General features: G+C 38.2%; 1 protein-coding gene across 5 annotated transcripts in view; it reads left to right on the top strand.

Moving 5' to 3' along the window:
• The window catches only part of PARD3B (par-3 family cell polarity regulator beta), a 413,251-nt gene that overhangs the window by 169,822 nt on the left and 222,674 nt on the right, over window positions 1-20,755 (top strand). For all 5 annotated transcript variants that reach the window (XM_055718425.1, XM_055718428.1, XM_055718426.1 and 2 more), the window contains exons 5-7: window positions 2,679-2,770; window positions 13,004-13,090; window positions 16,633-16,758. In XM_055718425.1, coding sequence (XP_055574400.1) covers window positions 2,679-2,770; window positions 13,004-13,090; window positions 16,633-16,758 — 305 coding nt within the window. The remainder of the gene's footprint in view (window positions 1-2,678; window positions 2,771-13,003; window positions 13,091-16,632; window positions 16,759-20,755) is intronic.

Raw genomic sequence — 20,755 nt, 5'->3', positions numbered from 1 at the left:
TGTTCACTGACTTGAGCATGTGATAATCTGTGGTATGTGTGAGCACTGTATGCCTTCAAATCGAAACAGGTGGTGGTGTGCAGGATGGGGGCTGTGACACTGAACCTCCCCCTGCAGCACCCTTCTGTCCAGATTATGAGAGGGTGACTTTTCTTTAGGAACATTTAGCCTTAAATTAAAAGCGGGGGGGGGGGGGGGGGGGGGGGATATATAGAGAAATTAAGGCTTAAAAAAAAAATAATGGCTGTAATTGCTGTTATGGACTCCAAACTTCATTCTCCAATTCCTCACAGAAGTTTGATCTTGTGGAATGATGAAAATGTGGGGCTGTCAGGCACTTTACAAGGCTGGACTATTATTTTCTGGCACAGAAATGAACATGCCTTGAAACATTTGTGACACGTTTATAAATCTGTTCTTGAAGACATCTACTGAAGGACTGATACCCCTAATATCTTAATAATCCTCTTAGCCAGCTTCAAGACACTTTTTGCTGATCTGGTCTTTAGCAGAAAAGGAAGCTGTTGGTTGCCATCTTTTTGTGAGAATCTCTTACTTATCTTGCAGTGTAACTGTGCCCTTAGCAATGTTGTGCTGTGTCACTAAAAAAATAATCTGAGATTAGACTTGTTGATCAAAAAAAATGGTTTCTTGTGGTTTAAAGCCTGAATCAGTCAACAGAAACGTGAGATGAGATTGTGTTCTGAACATAGTATTTGTCATTACTGTGAAATCTGTTTCCCAAGAAGTGGAGGTGGAGGACAAGTATGGGCGTAACCTCACTACAGCAAGAACAGTAGTAACAAAAGCCCAGTAACAGAAATAATGCAACTTCTGCAGGCTTGTGTAGGCTGCAAGGGAGGCCTTAAATAGCATGAAGTTCTGAGGCGTGAGTAGCAAGTTCTTTGTCATGCATGGAGTAGCACTGTGTTGCAGCCAGTGTCTGGAAGAAAAGAGAGTGTAGTCAATTCACAACCCCAAATCTGCTCATGGCTTGGCTATTTTCAGTCTTCCAAACGAAGAACCTTTGTAGCACCAGTGTTTTCAGTGGTTAGCTAAAGGAGGTTAGCTTCGTTGGGAGCATTATTCTTAAGGGTTTTCATCTGCTTCTGGCATCTGTTGCTATCAAGGCGCTATCTTTTTTCAAGACTAAGTCAGCGTATGAAGGCTGTGTGTCAGATTTCTGTTGCTAATGCACTGCTTGAGGTTGAGTTCCTGATTTATGAGGTTAGTATGGAATATGCTTCATATAACAAGAATTGCTCCTTGACGTGTGGTTCCACTGTGAAAAGTGATTGGAAGAGATGGCACGTACTCACTACACATTTTTTAAAATAGTTCTTCCATTAGTGACAGAAGTTTGCTTTCAGCGAGCTATATTGGTCTTGTAGTGGAAGCCAAGTCTGTTGGCTTGTGCTCTGATTAACACACACAGAGAATCACTACCAGTATTATAAGTTCAAAAGTGGTGTGTGAACCGAAAGGGGATCCAATTTAATTTATATTCCAAGGGTTTGCTTGCAAGGCTGGACAGGATTATTTTCTAAAATACAAAGCAACCCACTTTTGCCCCCAGCTCTCCTGATACTTAATAACTGAAAAGAAGCTCTACAAATCTTTGAGGGACCAAAACCAACAAACCTTTAAAGCCATCTTTCTGAGTAGAGCCATCTTTTGAGAGTATTTGGAAGTTTTAAAGTACAGTGTAGAGCTTTTATTGAAAATTAAATTACCTATCTAGTTGGCTTTGTTCATTGGAGTTAATTTATAACATTGCTACCTTTTGCCTTGGGACAACATGATATAGCAAGTATATACACTGGGAAACTGTACCACTGCAAGAACAACAACAAAAATGATTAACTTTATGTAGTTAAGATCAAGCGCTGAATTGAATTCTCTTAGTGTGTTGACAGCTGAAGATTTATGTCTTCCAGCTATATTCCCGTTGCAGAGTTGGCAGAAGTGACCTGTCCAGAGAAGATCTTTGTTACGGATTTTGCTCTGTTTACATTATTACCATAAGGGTCACAGTGAAGTACAGTACATTAAAGCTAATATATCACCTGCTGACAGTGGTCTTATCTTGTTGGACCCTCTTTCCCTCTCCCAGTATGAAAAAAAACTAATGCAAACATTAAGACTCTAAGGATCACAAAAAGGAAGTTAAATAATAGTTTTCAAGAGTGTTACCATTAATGTCAGGTTTCCATGTGCACTGTATTTTTGTGTCTGGCCAAATGGTTATATAGTTTCTTTTTCTATGAAGTTACTGTGAAAATATCTTTACCAGGTAAATGCTACTAAGGCATAGAAGGAGCAGAAAAAAGCCATTGGGTTTGTCCAAGATCTGTGGAATCTATTTGTGAGACAGGAGGTGGCTCAAAATGGGCAAGAGTGACATTCAGGTCAGACAGGCAGGCAAGGAAGCAGTGCCGCAAGCTTTGCCAGTGGGAGCATGGCGGGGTTCTGGTGTGAGGAGCACGACTGTTTCTCCAAATGCTGTGTCACATACGCTGCACACAGAACAGGTCTTTCAGCCGTCACTGTCAGTGATACGATGTTACTTAGGACTTGTTTACTCTTCCAAATATTGACTCAAAAATATAAATATACCCATTGTTCTATATGCATAAGCATGTATGTAGTTTCAAATGTGCTTTGAAATCTCTCAACAGGGTGCTTCCCAGGTATCCTTTCAGGATGCGGAGATGAACCTCACTGGCCCCACAGAACTGTTGTTGGCTCAGAGGACCCGGCTCCCTATCAGGTAAGAACATCTTCTGTTCAGTGCTAACTCAAGTGTGATTTATCAACGTACAAAACAAGACTTCTCACTCCAGCTGCACCTGTGAATCTGCATTGTGCGCATCATCATGGTCTCTTCCTCCTCGTCCCTTTCCCATCCTAAAAATGCACTCGATTCACAAACTGAAGCACGTATTTGCACATGACAGTCTTTTACCCTCAATGAATATGAATGACTTTATTGTGGTGTTAGTAGTGTAAGGCTAAGGGGGAAATACGCTACCATTGTGTGTTGTCTTTGTGCTTTCTGCTCAGTCCTGCCAAGTATTTGATGTCTTAAGATAGAGGATGTTCTTAGGTAGTATATTGTATAAATAACCAGTCAGCTAAACCATGTAATCCTAAAAGGATTTTTTCAGTTAAAATATCACATCTGGTTTTGAGTAGTATGGTTGCTATATCCTGTAGTAGATTTTATATCTGTGCTTATACACTGTGAAAACTATAGCCAGTATTTGTAATACTTCCCCGTGGCTTGCCTCACTGGAGTAGTCAGATGGAATGCATCCTTTTCCTCTCTTCATTTATAACAAAACAGAGATGGCCAGTGTTGTTGTAACTGAAGGTGGCAGTGGTCACATTGATAGTTTGGAAAATAACTTTGATTTTGACTGGTCTACATTTTGACTGAAACTTAGGTAAATACATAATTTGCGTTGGAAGCCAATACAGTAAGATTTAAGAGTTGCATAGGTGAAACAAGTGGAAACTAGGTGTTCTCAAGAGGTTTAATAGTGAGCTTCAGGGTTTATTGTTCCTGAAATCACAGGGAAAATTCTAAATGGCTGAAATGAAATAAAAATATTTTTGCAGATTACATTTGTCATACAAAAATTAACAGCCAGGCTGCAATACAGTGTTGCTAAGTAGGTCAGACACTTCCTCGGTGGTGCTAGTAGAGGTTTTAACCTGGTAAATTTAGAGCAAAATGCTTCTGTGCTGCTATTCTCCTGTCCCACCATAAGCTTAAATATCAGTTTTAACTGGTGACTCAGGATGTGCAGAAGTCACCTTTTTGAGTAGGGAAAGGAATTCAGTCCTTTGTCAAGTATGTTGTGTTTGTTGCAGAACTCAGTGGTATCATAGCATGTAGTCTAATGAAATTAAGAAGTGTTACGTGGCAAACTTTTGTGTGACAGCTAAAATGGCAAAAATTAATTTGTTTCAATTTTTATTATAGCAGATAATCATTGCTATAATTCTGCAGCTTATAGTTCTTTGTCAAGACAGTATAAAAGAAAAACCATGAAAAAACCAGTATCTGAATGCTTTAATCTTAAAGCATGTATCTTCATAAACACCTGAGAATTCCCATTTTACCTATGTGAGGTCTGGGAAGGAAGCATGGAGTTATATACGCAGAATCTGCGGGGAAGTTTGCAAGAGCAGAGACTCTGACCTTCATGGTCTTCTGGTCCACACCAGGATTTTGGTAGAAGGATCACCTTTCCTTTTAGAGCGTATCAAAAATTTGTCTTCTGCACGCAGGAGTTAATTTCTTAGTTTTTCTAGTTCTTCGAGTCATCATTTAATTTCTTTTATGGGATTTTTTTTTTTTTTTTTTTTGTCTTGGTAAGGTTGTGATTTTCAATTCTTCTGTGTATTTTTCCTCCTTCTTGGAGACCTCTTGTCACCTACTTTGTATGCCTTTCTGTGGTTTCTTCTCTTGCATGCTGGTACTGATACATATTTTTAGAATGGTCTCATCATGAAAAGGAGCTGGAGAGCTCTTCCAGTTTCCTCTGCATCTGTCAGGCCTCTTAAGTTACGTGCTAGCTGATTAATGTTCATCATGCAGTTATAGAACTTGGTCACTTTAGTTGTTAAATATTTATTTTCTGTTATGGAATGTCACTAAAGAATTCTGCAGCTTGTTTCACTTGAGGTGGTTATTATGCATCACCAGATACATGCATTCATTTGTCTCTTGATCCATTAGTTTGTCATGAGGATTAATAAAGCTCTATGCGTGCTATGCTCATATTTACTGTTGTCCTTACGCTTTTACTAGGGTGGTTTAGATCATCTAAGTCCTCTTAGGAATTTTCTGACAGCATATGATTGTTCATCAAGTTAAACAAGTCACTGCTTGCATTGGGGATCCTTCAGAAGCTTGAGGCATTACTCATTTGCTTTAATCTTCGTAACCTGATTGTGGTGGCCACTTGAAACATTGACAATGAGAAAGACCTCTGTGATACTTTTCAGAGGTATTCAGTTTTCTGAAATGGTCAGGTCTTCTCTGGCATGTTGCAGAACAGTTGATAATAAGCCTAGTTATCTGTAGATCTCTTAGGATTTTTGCTGAATTTGCAAACTATCTTGATGGAGGAGTATGGAAGGAAAAGTGATAAAGAATACAGATTGGGGGCTACTCAGCTGATGCCTGAGTATCAAAGCATTGAACAGACAGAGAGCAGAGGGAAAGCTGGCCGGAGCAAGGTATTCCCAAGAACCTTTCTGCACTGGTTGTAATTTTTTGAGACAAAATGAGCTGTCTTAATCTGGATTGAGATTGATGCATTAAGGAGAAACATTGGCCAGAAAAACCTGAAACACAAACAGAGAGAAAGGAGCAGTGTTTCTTTAAATGCAGAGTTCCAGTAAATTAATACTACTAAAATATGCCTTGCTTGTGCTTCCTGTGTCCTGAAGAGATTTTTAAAAACACTATTTTGCCTGCAAGTCTTGAGATGGGGGTAGTATGAGGATTTTTTCCTCAAAATTGTGAATTATATTCAATTATTTGTAATATATTCCAGTTTCTTCAAACAAGAGGAAATCGGAACACATGTTGTAAAGCAAAGTTAGTTGGTATTTCTGTGAAAATCACTGGAATTTCAAAAGTCAAAGAATTTCAGTTTTAAGGTAATGATTGTGATTCTTGTATGGCTTTCTCCTTAAAAGTGCAGTGTTTTGGTTTTGTTTGGGTTTTTTAAACTTTTTTCCAAAAGTTTTTTTCATTAGGAGTGGTAGGTTTATAAAGGAAAATAGTGAGTCATTGGAGACCATGTATCTTATCTTACTGGTATCTTAATTTGAATATAAGTAAAAAAGGTCCTATTAATAGAATAATAATAATTAATAAAACTGTTTCTTCCATAAGTAGTAAAACTAGCATCTTCATATCTAATTTGACTCTCTTTACACTCTTCTTTCTGGAAGGAAATACTATTTATAATTCTGATTTTTGCAGTTATCTTTCTTGTTGTATTTCAGAGATGTTAGGGCCATGAAGGACCACCAAGTCATGACACCTTAAGCCTTCATTTTAATAAGCCATGTTAGTTAAGTGATGTTAATGAAGCTAATGTTTAAGCCTGTGAGCTACTCCATGCTATGAAAGAAAGAAAACCACTATTGTCCCTGCAGCTTTAACTAAATATATTCTTCCCTGTCACTAAATTTGGTAATCACTATGACCTACAGCACTTAAGCAAAATAGCATCTAGTCACCTAAGAAAATTATCTGAGCCTTCTCATCAGAGCACCAACCTGTCTGAGGTCACTGTCCCTTCTCTTAACTACAGCCAATAATAGGTGTTTCAGAGGGAGGCAGAAAAAAGAGTACCGTGATTAATATTTTATGATTATGAAGTCTAGTCCGTTGAAGTTAAAGGCTTCAGACCTGGCTCGTTTTATGTTTCTCTCTAAGCAGGAAAATCATTCCATTTGAAGAAAACTAGTTCACTGATTTAAGTAGGTAAAATTAGTTGTATGTTGGATAAATGAAACGAGTGGCAGTGTGGAGGATTTTTTAGCTACTGTATTCAGAAGCTAATAGGAAGGAGGTTTCTTGGCTTGGATTCTCTTAAAAAATTCATTGTAAAAGTACTGGGCAACTTTTCAGGACAGTATCTTTTGGGAGTCTGAAAATTTTAATTTGACCTTTGGGGAGTTGAACTTTGCTAGAAGAGAGACTTGAAACCTTGGGTTTTAGGCACTTTTTTTTTTAAATGGAATAAATAAAGACAGGACTAGTGACTATCCTCTTGTAATTTCTGAAGGTGGATTTTTAAATTTATTTCCTAGTAAAGATGATGTTTAGAGTAAGTGAAGCTAAGCTAATGCCATGAGTGTATAAAAGTTGGTATTTTTTCCTTGCTTCCCTTCATGTCCTGGACTAGGACTGAAAGATTTTTAAAGTAACAGCAGGGTCTTGATACTCTACAGAGGTCAGGTAGAAATTCAACACAACCTTTAACGCACACTACACATAGAAAATACTGGTTTTGAAAACCTTGCTTTTCTTAGTAAAAATGACGGTGTTAAGGAACAGTAAACACAAATCTGCTTGGAAGTGGATGTTTAGATTATTAGCAGGATTAGTTGGAACTCAAAGGGTAATTTATGCGTAGATAATTCATTACGTGTTTTCATTATGTTCTGTTTTGCTGTCTGCCCACTTCTTTTTAGCAGAGGTCAGGGTCAGTTCCTTGGTTTAAGCACTGTAGATACATAATTAAAGCGTAACGACAGCGTTTTTTTCTTCTCTGTATTTTACTTTTTTTTTTTTTTTTAACCTACTGTGTCTTTCATTAATCTAACAACACAGATTTGGAACAACTTGATTTAAAGAAAAAAAGACACAAAAACCTGGTGCCTGCAGGCTGGCTGGTTTTTTCTCTAAACGTTTAGACAGTTAATATTGTGAGAACTGATTGATTGATTTATTTATTGGGGGGGGGGGGGCAGGGAACTGGATTTCAGTAGCATTTTTGCTAGATCAACATCTTTTTGTTAGGAGCGGGTGATTAGTTACCTCCTGAAACCTGAAAGTGGAAGATTCTGACATTACTTCATAGTAAATATTTAAACTTTGTGGATAGTTTTAGTTTTGTGTAGAATGGAGCAGCTGAAATGCGAGTGCCTCCTCTAACAGAGGTTGAGCAGTTCCCTTAACTGTTTGGAAAACTCCTTTTCGACTGCCTGTTCAGTTGCTTTCCCTTCTCCTTGTAGGGTGCTCTCCATCCCTATTTAGATACTGCTCAGATTTTCATTACTTGAGTGTGTTCACTCTATTTAACATCTTGAGCTCCAGTTTCTTGTTCAGGCCTTTCAAGACATTTTCGTCAGAGCTTTGAGCATGCAGTTTAAAAGAGGGAAGGAGAAATGTGGAAAAAGGGGTAGGAGGCGGTTGGCAAATATGCTATCTGACAGCTTTAGTTGAGCTGGCTACTCAGGAAGCCTCTCTGGAAAAATGGGTGCAAATACTTTATTACCATCAGTAACCGTACTGTTTTGATTAGTAGTAGTAGTACATGGACAGTCATCACCCTTTTTATTTGGATAAATCTGTGCATGCTTCCACTTTAAAATTCCCTTTAATAACCTGACCTCGCCTGTCTGCCTGTGCTCGCTACCAAATGTCAGGCACCCCTTATTACTGGGTGGTCTCCTCCCCTGGAACAGCAGCGTTGGCTGGTGGTGCTGGAGGTGCAAGTGAAGAGCAAGCAGGGAAGTAGCTTAACTTCCATCTGTGAGCTCTGTGCATCTGAGTGACATTTTCTTTGCCTTTTTGCTGTGGTCAATAAAAACACCACAAAGCGTGTTCAGAATATCAGCTGTGCTTTTCTGATTGCAAGGGAAACATTGACATCCTGCGCTAAGAGGTTTTTCCAGATATAGCAGCTTACTAATCTGTACCTTTTCTTAAAAACATCTGAGGAATTTAGTGATCTATTGAAAGATTCTGGCTTTGTCATGTTGTGCCTGGGTGGAAGACTTACATGCAACTGTTGAATAAGACTAAAATGGGAAAAGAATATGCCAGTGGAATGATAAATAATTGGCCTGCGTTTACTCAGGCGGTAGATTCTTGTGACATACACGATGACAAGTTTTGCCCAGTAACCCATGCAGAAAGCAGCTTTCTCTGAGGTGCTATCTTCAGTATGTTGCAAGACCAATCTGCTTTAGGCTGCACCTGCTGCATTCTCCAAGAGCAGTCCTACTAAGATTCTTCCAGCACTGGTAATTGGGGAAGGTCAAAGTGAACCAGGTCATGCCGCAAAACTCCCAAATGTTTATTTCTGGAGAGACATCCCTTTTAAGCATTAGTGTGCTCAGTGGTTGAGATTGGGTCTTCAGTATTATTGGATAGTTTGCAGAGGAGCTTTCAACCAACAGATCTTTTCCCATTGCATAACTGACAAACTGCAAATTCTTGATGGAGTTTTCAGGAGAGGGAGCTATAGTATTCGACAGCAAGGGCGCTGCCAATCTGATCAGAATGTGCAACACTCCATTTAAATTTTGCTTTCCATCTTACAAATGGACTGCTGTGCATGCTCACTATACACATGCATGCATCCTCTCTATCTCTCTTTTTGCTAAACTGTACTCATCAACGTTTTTAATATTATGCATGGCAAGCCTTCCTGACAAATGTGATAGACTGTAAAGAATCTGGCAGAAATCAATAAACATCAAGCAGTGAAGAATTTAAATAGTAAATGATGACAGCTTCTTCAGGTTAAAAATCAATAGTACAGTGTTGAATGTGGTCTTGGATGCCACAATCAGGTCATGCTAGGCAGGTGTTCTCTTTGCACCGAGACCTCCAAGGCACCTTCAGTGCAGCGAGAGTAAGGGAGGTGCCAGCATCCATTTAAAGAAGCCTGAGTCCATGTGTCTAGTTGGGGTGAACCCTGCAGCCGTGATAAATTGCACGGAGATAAATGCTTTTTAAAAAATACACTTGTTTTAATTGCTGTAAGAACACATCTATATGTATCCCATAGAAATTGGGCTGCAAAGTCAGCAAGGACAGTGCTATCTGAGGTAGGAGCTCTGTGTGCTCCTTGAAGAACATGCAGGAGATACTAGCGGTGTAGGACACGAGGCACCCTCTGTGCATTGCTCGCCAATGCTCCCGGCTTCTCATCCCCAGCTACCAGTTGGACGCCAGGTCTTTTATACTGACTCAATAGGCCAGTCTTGGTTTTTTTCTTTTACTGCAAAAATGTACTTGGGATGTATAGGGGAAACTCAAAATAGAAGTAGGTCACTGGTAGGTTACTAACTTCTGGAATTTATTTTTTTCCTATTTTGGGGGTTGTGGTGTGTGGTTGTTTTGGGGTTTTTTTAGTGTCTGTAGAAAACACATAAATTACTCTGTTGTCAGTATCACAGCTATCAACCGGCAGTGGAGACCCATTCTGCGCTTTCCCATCCTCTTTGTTCAGTTTTTTAACTTCACTCCGTCAAACTGAAGAGTCCCAGCACCTTGGTGTCCCTTGTGCCTGTGGCGTTTAGTACTTAGTATTCTTAAAGCTCACCCTGTTTGGGATCTCAGTCAGCTATGGCTCTATTCCCGAGTACTTTCTCCAGCACAGTGTAAACTGTAAGCCAGTGTGGTGCACTGCTGGAGTTCAGCTGTTCTTGTGGGCAGATTAAACCTGCTGGAAGATGGACACCATGAGCGAATGATGTCAGATTTTTCCGAGTCTCTAATCTTTGAGGTTCCTAAACAACAACAAAAATGCCGAATCCCAGATATCCTGATTTTTAATTGATTTAACTGTCAGGCTTTCATAGATATAATATAAAAATATGTCCTAAAAGATCTGTCGGAGTTGTTGTGAAGGGCAGTTTACTTCTCCGATGTAACCGAGAATCACATTTGTTTGAGAATTAAAAGTCATTCTGACTAATTTTTTTTTAATAAAAAATATAATTCTGAAGAACCTTTTTTATATATGTGTATACAGAGTGACCTCTTACTCTGGATATTTAGTGCTTTAATATGTCCATAAGTTTCAGGATGTGCCACAATGTTTTTAAAAGTAATGTACAATGTACATGTGGGCTATTTGTTTTCACAGAGAAGCCTGTTTTTCTTAGTGTGTAGATTTCATGTTAGATTTAAAAATAAACTTGTATGTTTTCTTTGGCTTTGAGCCTACTTGTAACTGTAAGTGCATTGATTTAATATGACAGCTAGCCTGTCTATCATGATAGCCCTCAAAAAAATTCCTGCTCTGTTTTACAGTTGCTTGGGAAGACAGCTCCTCCCGTGAGTACTGAAGCAACATGGGGTTATCTGGGGACAGCTGTAACTTGCTTAAGTTTTCCAAGTACAAATGAAAGTCCATTCACTACTACTGATTATTTTCTGGATCTGTAGGATTTGTCTACTGAATTTGCTCATATGTTTTGATTCTATAGAAGTTCAAAAGACATAAAAGTAGCCTTTTTTTTTTTTTTGTCTCTGTTAAGAGAATTGGAGGAAGTAGAAGAAGGAACTGAAAGAAGAATTAATTTCCTGTGCATGCATTTTTGAGGTTTTGGTAACCACCTTGATTAGCTATTCTGACCATTTTCACTAGACAAAAATGTTTTCTAAAAAAACTTACAGGAAGGTTTTGTCAGGATTTCTGTTTAATTCATGAAGAGAGAAGAATACAGGAAATAAAAAAATCAGCAAGTAGAAATGCCTGTTAATCATGCCTGTGTTACAAATACAGTAGCATGAAAATCTGTTGTGTTGAGATCAGTGGTGGTTTGTTTTTCAGGGTCTGTCCATTTAAGGTTTATGGTATACAAATTCATTCTAGTGTCACCCTTTTTGGAAGAATAATTTTTAAAAAGAAACAAGCCCTCTCCAAAACTCCCAACAAACAACTCCCACTCCCCCAAACTCCAAAACCAAAAGAAAATTATATAAAGCTGTTCTATTTCATATTTAGCTGGCCAAGCTAAGAATTACTGTATTTAGGGCAAGTTGCTTCTGATTAATCATTGTGGAACTGGAGGTTCATAACAAAAGAAGAAAATACTCATGCTATATTAGGGAAACAAAGACAAATGAGGAAGAATTTGTCTTAAGATCATTTGCAGTAATTCTCCTCCTTTTGGGAGAGCTTAGCTGTGCCCTGTGTTTTTACGTTGTGTCTCATCTGATGTAACTGTGTTGTCACTTCAAGGGTGGTCACAGATTCATCCCTTATACCTGTGTATTTCTGCTGATTCTTGAATCAAATCAAATGATCATAAGACCATGGGTCAGTGAGATTAGTCAGCTGATCCCAGAGGACGTCGTTGTACTAGGAAAACATCATTTGCGGGGGAGGATGGGGTGGTGCGCAAGAGTTGCCTTGGTTGTCTTGGTCGTTTTTCTCACCCTGCGGATGTGCACTCTGGATCTGTTGTGTGGCTTTTGGGGAGCGAGCACAAGTCTTTTTTCGCAGCAGAAGCCTGCACTTGCATCAGTTAGGCTGAACGTTTAACTCGTGGCAGTATATAAAGTGGCCATTTGGTTCAGTTTTACGTGTTCTGTAAATGTTGTAGGATTGGCATGCAAGTGTAGAACTTCTTACAGCTTGAATGCATTAGTGTTCTACTGTAAATGGAAATACCCAGTAGCTGTCCACTGGCCACTAATCCTGAGTGTTGATGGTGTTCAGTATGGTTTGAGGGGAGGGGGTGTTACAGAACATGTCGACTAGTATAGAAAGAAGGAATATAATCTGCTAGGATACAGACTTTACTCCTTTCTTTACATTTTTTTAATGTTTTAGCCAATTCAAATACCTTTTTCAAGTATGATCACCCAGAATAGAGTTAAGGTCGCTGTACTCAATAGGAAGTGAAACAGCACATAGCCGTGAAACAGCAAAAATCGCTTAGAGATAATACAGGGGTTTGATAATGGTGTTTGAGGAAGGAAACTTCCTGATAAAATGTGCTGAGTTGCAGTTTTGATGACAATTTGTTTCATTCTTTGTAAGTGAATTTATATGCAACTGAGGGCAGAAATTAAGTTATTTAAATATGATTTGACTAATCTGCTTACTGGCTAGATGTCCTTATTGTGTGATCTTCATGTTTGTAATGTGTCTACATGGAGACACTGACTGAAGCAGCTGACATGGAGCTTAAATTAAAAACACATAGAACTTTTTTTTTTTAATTGTGAAGTCTCTTCTGACTTAAAAGCTTTTCCTGTAATATTCTGGTTAATTTACTTAAGGGTTGGCTTAGGAAAATGTCTAGTACTTGGTGTCTTTCCTTTGCAAAGTATACAAATGCTATGTGTCTAAAAAAATTCAAAGAATTCAATAGCCATTTTACATTTCATCATATTTTTATACATTAGTGAGCTCTGAGTCAAATATTTTTTCTATCCTTTCTGCTATCTGATCACTCAGGAATTTGTTTTTAACGGAGGATGTTTCCCTGTGCTCTTTTTTAGTGAAATGACAAAAACAGTGGAGATTTCTGGGGAAGGTGGACCCTTGGGAATACATGTAGTGCCCTTTTTTTCATCTTTGAGTGGAAGGTAAGATATTTTCTGCATTGCTCAAGAAGTGTATTAATGAAAAGATTTCAGTTGTGGTTCTTTTACAATACCTGCTATTTAACCATAAGGAGATGAAACGCTTAAAAGAAAATTGGTTTATGATACTCTTTCATTACCAAAATATTTACTGGTCTAAGATACATACAGAACAATACCAACCTCTTTTTCTTATGTGTCCTTTTAGTTGCATCTGGTTTTATTCTCTGAATGGTTAAGCTAGGCCTTCTGTAGAATAATAGTAAAGGTGTGGGGGCTAGGGGGTTAGTTGGGTTTTTTTTGTGGTGTTGGGTGGGTGTTGGGGGTGTGTTGGTTTTTTTTTTGTTTGGGGTGGTGGTAGTTGTCATCAGTGCCACCACCCCACACCCCAGTTGGATTTTTCTGCATAAGTCCTTTCTTAGTGACGTATCAGACAAGAAATGTCAAAAAATTTGCTTGCCTGGTCATGCCTCATGTTTTTCAAGCCACCTCTCAGATTTGGTTGTAGAGCATTTATAAAATGTGCACTATACCATGAACTTTTCTTTGTCACAATACAATTACTTTAATTATAAATGATTTAGCATAGTCTGTTGAGATCACAAAAGCCTATTATAGCAGCATGCTCATATTGATGTACTGTAGTTAAGACTGTGTCAGCGTTTTCATTATAACTGTTTTCCAAGCTATGTAACTCAAATGTAAAAAAAAATTAAATAAATAAATAAAAAAAAAATTTCTAGGCTGAAATTTGACATACAGAGTCTTAGTTGGAGAGTTAATTTGACACTGGCAGCCCTGAATAAGAGATGGGAAATTGCCAGAACCGTTAGTGACACTACTTTATAGTAAAATGGCTGCCTATAACACAAAGACAATTATTGCAAAAGTAGAAACTGTCTAATTCTTAAATGTTTTTTTTTTCACTTGTCAACTTTAATGTGGGACAGAGAATGTGAAGGATTAAGTTGCCTTGTAAAGATCTGTGTGTGTAAACACTTTCTCAGCAAGATCTGAGTTTGTAAGTGGACCCAAATTCATTCAGAATGTTTTATTTGCCAAAAGGGAAACTAGATGTCCACCTGCTGCCTGGAAAAAAGTCTTCACTGTCTCAAGAAGAAAGTTGGTCTTTGATGGGAACCGTAGAAGATCTGAGTTGTGTCCTTGATTTTGCAGGCTGCCTGTTTGTCTTGAGAAGGGCACTTGTGTGTTTTATCCCACCATGAAGCACAGACAATAGTTCTTTGTTATAGGTGTGCCATAGGGGTTGTAGTGTACACACTGTATTTCAAGATCATTAGGTAAAAAATGTGATGAAATCACAAGCTATTAAAATCAGTAATTATTGTGACTGTAACACTGTTCTGTACTGAAGTATCCCTGTGTTGGGTGCAGCTTTTGAAGACATTCATGAAGAAAAAGTGACATGTGTGTTGCCTGCATGTTAATATGTCCTTATTTAGTAATTCTTTGGGGGATTCCTCAGAACAAAGGGGGTTTTGATAAGAGGGACTACTTGTTTAAACAGTTATCTTGAAATTTTAATGACCCCTGGCAGAACCATACCAATATCTTTGTAAAAGCGCTAGAGTGGCTGAAATCACTCATCCCTCTTGCTTTATCAAGCCTGAGACTAGTTATGAATTTTATCTCTTCATAACGTGGGAAAGTACAGAAGAGCATCTTTTATTACTGATAATAACATGATACAATTTATGGGGGCATGCTGGCTGTAACTAACTTGGTCTGGTATTTCAGTTGTAAAGTTATCTTCTAATAAGGTAATGCAGGCTTTAGCCTAGTGCTGCTGAGAGCAGAATTTTTCTAGAGGTAGTTAAAACATTGTGTTAATTTACAAAGTCTTAGTTTATACAGGATCTACAAAACTAATGGAAATAATTTCCCCCCTTTCTTTTGCACTTAGATACCATTAAAAAGGGAAATTAAAATTTAATAGTGCATTAAGATAATGCTAAAACTGAGGCTGTGGAAAAAAGTAATGGCGCAATGAATTCAAACTGCCACAGCATATGTAACTCAAGCCATTCATTGGGGTACTACGGCGCACACAAGTTTCAGACAAGTGAGCAGTGCTGTTGCATTACATGGATGTGGCATCTAAGCACAAGGATTAGGGAGCAACCGACTTAATTTGTTATTTCTTGTGTTTCGCTGCTGTATTGGTTTGCATCTTCACATAAGTGTATTTCATTAGTTCTTAGGGTTTAGGGGTTTGATTGCCAGTAGTTTGATGTTTGTCATCAGTAGGGCTGTGCCTCTCACCGCCACTGCCCCTTTGAATCCTTAAGTGAAGGGTAACACAAGAGAATCTTTATGGGATAAATTAAATTATTTTCTTCTGGTAGATGTTTTGAAGAAGTAATATTAAGTAGGAACCAAGTTTTCCCTTAAAGTATGTTGATATGACAAAAAGAAATTTTTAAATCTTACTATACAGTAAATCTAAATCAGATGCACAGTGAATATAGTGTCATTTGAAATAGTTAATGGCATGCTGTGAATCTGTTGAACAGACTTAAATATAAGGGACAGTCATGAATTTGAGAAGAAATACAAGACTTTGGTTTTGTGACTGGAGTGCTGGCACGTTGGAAATTGCACATCAATATTTTATGGAGTATAACCCATAGAAAATGGTCTCTAAAGGTCATCTGTCTGATGCTGATATGGTATGGAAATTTAGTGGATAAAATTTGATTATAAAAGGTCTTTGCAAACACGCAGTTGTCAGGTTTTTTGGACATTATACTGGTATCGTTGGATATATCTATGTTGAGTTGTAGTCTGCAATACAGAGATGCTTCAGAAATAGCTTAGTGCTCCCAGCAGAGTTGACCAAACTGGAATTTTGCACCACCCACAGCTGTTCACTTAACACATTACCAGAAGCTTCTGTGCTGCACCTCAGTTCGCCATTTGCACATAACCTGGCAACAAACAACTTTAGGTTTTGATATTCTGCTGCTCTCCTGCCATATGAATAAATATCATCGCTGTCATGTATCAAAACAAGGGGCTTTGGCAACTGAAAATTTTCAGAGATTTTTCAGATGTGGAAATAGTGGTTATTTTTTATCTTATTCTAATGCTCATTTAGTTTATTACAATCGAGTTAGAAAATTGTTTTTAATCTGTTAGTGCTTTTCTTTGGAGCATGAAGCAATGTGATCTTACTTGGTGGCAGAAAAATACTGTGTAAGATACATGGGAATTTTTAACTGGATGAGGAGATCTAAATGTTTTTCTCTGTTTCTCCAAGTATGATCTCTAGGACTTAATGCTTCCCGAAGTTCTAGCAAGTAGTATAGCATTAGTGGCCAGCAATTTTTCTTAGTGCTTCTTTCAATCCCCTCCCTTTAACTAAAGGGTGAGCTGGAAATTCTTTCTCTAGGTTAAGCACTTCATAATGGTCTACTCTATCTCATCTCATACACAATAGAGATTAATATCTATTTTTAGTTGCTATAAATTCATACCAGCAGAATAAGGATAGTTTTCACTTTTTTTTTTTTTTGGCCTTTTAGGATGCTGGGACTCTTCATCCGTGGTATTGAAGAAAATAGCAGATCGAGGCGTGATGGACTTTTCCATGAAAATGAATGCATTGTGAAGATTAACCATGTGGACCTTACAGATAAAACCTTTGCACAGTAAGTGCTGGTTTACTGATGCTTTTAACTAGCCAGGATTTTATATAATGCTGTGTTTTATTAAGTGATTTATGCAAAGGGATTAATATTTATTTCAGATAAAATGCCTGTAAAATTGCTGCCTGGCAGAAACTTTGTCGTTTTCTTTCTGAAACCTCCAAATAAGGTGAAACTTGAGGAGAGGAATCTTGTAGTCTTACTGGACCTATTGTGCTTACTTGAATTTAAATAGCATTAAGTTTTTTCATAGTTATCTTCACTGTCTAATTCTTCTGTTATTTCTTCAGTCTTTTCTTTGTTTTTCCTCGTAAGACCTTCAGAATGAGTCAACATTGCACCATGTTTTTTAGAGTTCTTTTGCAAACAAAATATTCTTTGTGCTGCAGCTTTTTGAGCTTTTAATTTTTTAAAAAATATTAGTACTGTCCAAGTATGATTGGCTGAGCTAAATGGTAAGTCTTATCTCTCACTACTTTTATTAAAAATCTGATAACGTTTATTATCTATCTCAAATTACTTTAACAGGTTGCTTTGATCGGCTGTGAATTAATGTGACATTGTTGCACAAAAGAATAGCCTCTCAAATTTCACAGATATTTGCTCTAGTAATTAAATAGTAATTTGTTTTTACTTTTAATCCATATGTTTAGACAGCTGAGTGATTGTTTATAATATAACAAAAACCTATTGAGGTCTCAAGGGAGTTCAGGCTTAACTTTCTAAACAGTAAGCCAAATGTTCAAGGTTTCTAGACTAAAATCAAATACGTAATTTCACTGTTAGGGATAAATATTTGCAAAATAGGTTTTCATAAATCCAGCGTAGTTCTGTAGTATAGGTATTAACATGTTTCTGAGAGAGTGATTTTTGCCTCCTGATAGGTTTAGAGTTGCTGCTTTCTGCATATTTGGTGGTACGTGTATTCTGAAGTGATAGAGTACACGCCATTCTCTTGTACCTGTTAAAAGTTCCTACGTAAGATACTAGCTTTATTAGAACATTAGTGTTGCTGCCATATTAGAATGTTCATTGCCCCATTTGTGTAGTTTTGTAATGAAGACGTATCCTTCTCAAATGGGATTTTGCCGGAATCACAACCTCTCTTTTCAAAATTGTATGTGATCTTTTCTTTACAAATTTCTTGTATCCCTTGTGTTCTCTTCCGAATGTAACTAGATCTCCAGAGGCTTTAAGCCTATGAGATGTATGCGGAGTGTAGGACTGCATATTCTTCTGTAAGTTTACTAGGTTTTGGGACAGTTAGAAATACTGCAGTAAAACTTCCTGTCCTCTGTCAGGCTTTCCTTCAAAATGACAGATGCAGGACACTTTGCTTTCTCTAAGTTTGTGTAAAGTGTTGGGAGTTGGATGTTTACAAAGGCAATTGTTTGTTTAGAGAGGCCAGTCTTGTTAGGGGATGTCTCTGTCATTGGCGGAGGGAGAGAAGTGACTAAAAGGTGACTGAGAGTAGAGCCTTACTTCGTAGGTCTCAGCCACCGTTGTGTTACAGTAACAAGCAGTGTGGTTGCAGTGGCGTTGGATCTGAGGAGAACTGTGGGCAGTGAGGACTCAACATCCATTTGGGGACTGGGGAGAGTATTTTGGACAAGTTCTAGCCTGGTCTTGCGTCCTGTTCTGGAATAGTCTTCTGCATCATCTCTCTCCCTGGCTGTTGAGAATGGCTAAAGAAAGCAGCTTTCCAGGTTGAAATTAATCTCAGTGAATATGCCTTTTAGTTTTCATCTGTCATAACGTGTAAGTGTCCTAACCTGACAGAAGTCCAAGTTACAGAAATGCGGTAATGATAATGGATGTGTCAAAGTATTGTCCCAATGACTATTGACCTGGAAATAGTCATCAGATTTGCTTTTTGGATTTTGGAAATCTGTTTGCTAGTTTCAAATTGACATTTCTTCATAACCCTTGTAAAAGGTGTTTTAACACTTCGCAGAAACTGTTACATACTGTTCCTTTCTGTTTTGAGCAGAGACTTCTAATATTGCTCCTGATAATTGCTACTTCTGCAGCTGTAATATCTGCAGCCTACTTTCTGTATTCCCATGTTTATAATAGTTTTATACAGACTGTTGGTCTGCTTTTTCATTTGCTGTTAATCTATTCAATTACATTGTTGTGTCGCAGAGTTTCTAGCGCCTCTTTTAATTGACTCCCTTATTTCTTTAAAGTATGCATTTGGGGTCTCAAGAAATGTAAATTTCTCCATCCATTATTTTTTCTCTTTGAAGTGCAGCTAGTTATTTTGCCCCCGAAGACTGCATTTAGGCTTTCCCACAGGATGTCTTGTGTTATTTCCACTATTTTTTGTTTGAAGGAGATCTTATATTTTCTCTTTCATATATTTAAATATTCATCTCCTGAAACTGAGTTATTAAATTACCTTGTAACATATGACCAAGTGGCTACTTGCAAGGATGAAGATGAGGTGTGAAAGAAACTCGGTCAACACTTCACATCCTTATTCTGGGAGCATGCTCTGGTTTCGGTGATCCAGGCAGGGTAAGGTCTGTCCTTGAAAACCTTCCAGGCTATAGGTTGAGCAGGTGACCTATAACCCCTGCAGACATACTGAGGGGCAGTGCTGTTACAGTTCTGAAACCTAATCCTTCAGTGTGATGCTGGAAGAATACCTCCCCCCAACACTCTCTCTGGTACCGTTCTCTTCTAAGTTTGAGGTTTCTCTTCTGGCAGTGTTCCCTTTCAGGGAGTGCGGTTATTCTGACTCTTGGTGCACATACACTCGGTGTGGCCAGGATGGTTCTTTCTCAGAGCAGCATCCGTTGGGACTGCCTCCTGACTTTAGTGTCTTCGTGCTACCAAAAGCCCTACTGAAACAGCCCCTCCCTTCCACTACCTACAGCTGCAAGGTGGAGGCACTGTGCAGCTCTTGGTCTAGACAGCAGTAGGTGTGTATTCAAGATTTTAACATTTGCAGGGGCTTCGTTCTATATCAATGTAAAATATTGTTTCTTTTGGGAATACTTTCAGCTTCAGCTGCTGTTGTGTAACTGAATGTAAATCCGAAGCCAAGACTTCAGTAAAATACTGACTTTGTCTGACAAATACATGTGAAAGAGAGGAGATAATGTAGATTGTTCTCAAAAGGACCCCATGATTTATTTAAAGAGTAATGTGGCCGTTACTTCCTCTGTTGACCCAATACTGTTAAACGGCAGTTCTTGATTTTTCGTTCTCAAAATGTTCTTCAGCTACTACTTCTGTTTGTACTTGAATTGTCTCTTGCATATGGAAGAAAATCAGTCTACTTCATCAGAAAGTGGTAGAGAACAGCGTAGAAAGAGAGAAGTCTCCTTTTGTTCCTTTAGAATCTAAGTTTGGTAAAATGTCTTAATTGACCAATTCTATGGGTTATTCAAAATCCAGAGAAGGCTTTATGAACAGTTGCTTTGGCCGGCTTGTCTTAACTGCCTTGCAATGCATGGGAACCCAAGTGTCGTAGTGTTTTACCATGTTGCCAGCTCAAGGGGAGCAGTTTCATTAAATGCTGTAACACAGTTTCTGGTGTTGCAATTGAGCACATCTAGTCAAGTCCATATATCCACCTTAGTAAGAGGTTAGTGCTTGAAAGATGTGAGTAATACCTATCTATTTATTTATCCATTTATGTAGAAACACACAAATAGTTGCACCTTTTTGGTCACCAGGTTTTTTTCCCTGATGTCTCGGTATCCCATATCATACTTTTCTATTGAACCCTCTGCAGTCACAATATTTCTTCTGAAGATGTCCATATATCCCATACCCTCATCCTTTTTTATTGCTGTGGAATCAGCCAGCAGTAGCGGTAGGGATGATGAAGGAATCTGAGGGGCAGTTAGTGTGTACTTGGGAAAAATGGAGTCTTGAGCTTGCTTAGAGTAGATTTATCCACCAGAGCAATTGGTCATAAGTGCTCAATGTGCCTCTGTGCCAACAAGGAAATATGTAACAAACACACACTTGAAAAAAGGAGCAAGCT

This window comes from Falco cherrug, chromosome 8 (assembly GCF_023634085.1).
Source record: "Falco cherrug isolate bFalChe1 chromosome 8, bFalChe1.pri, whole genome shotgun sequence".
Lineage (NCBI taxonomy): Eukaryota > Metazoa > Chordata > Aves > Falconiformes > Falconidae > Falco > Falco cherrug.
Note: the sequence above shows the minus strand (reverse complement) of the source record. Positions and strands in the feature narration are given on the sequence as shown.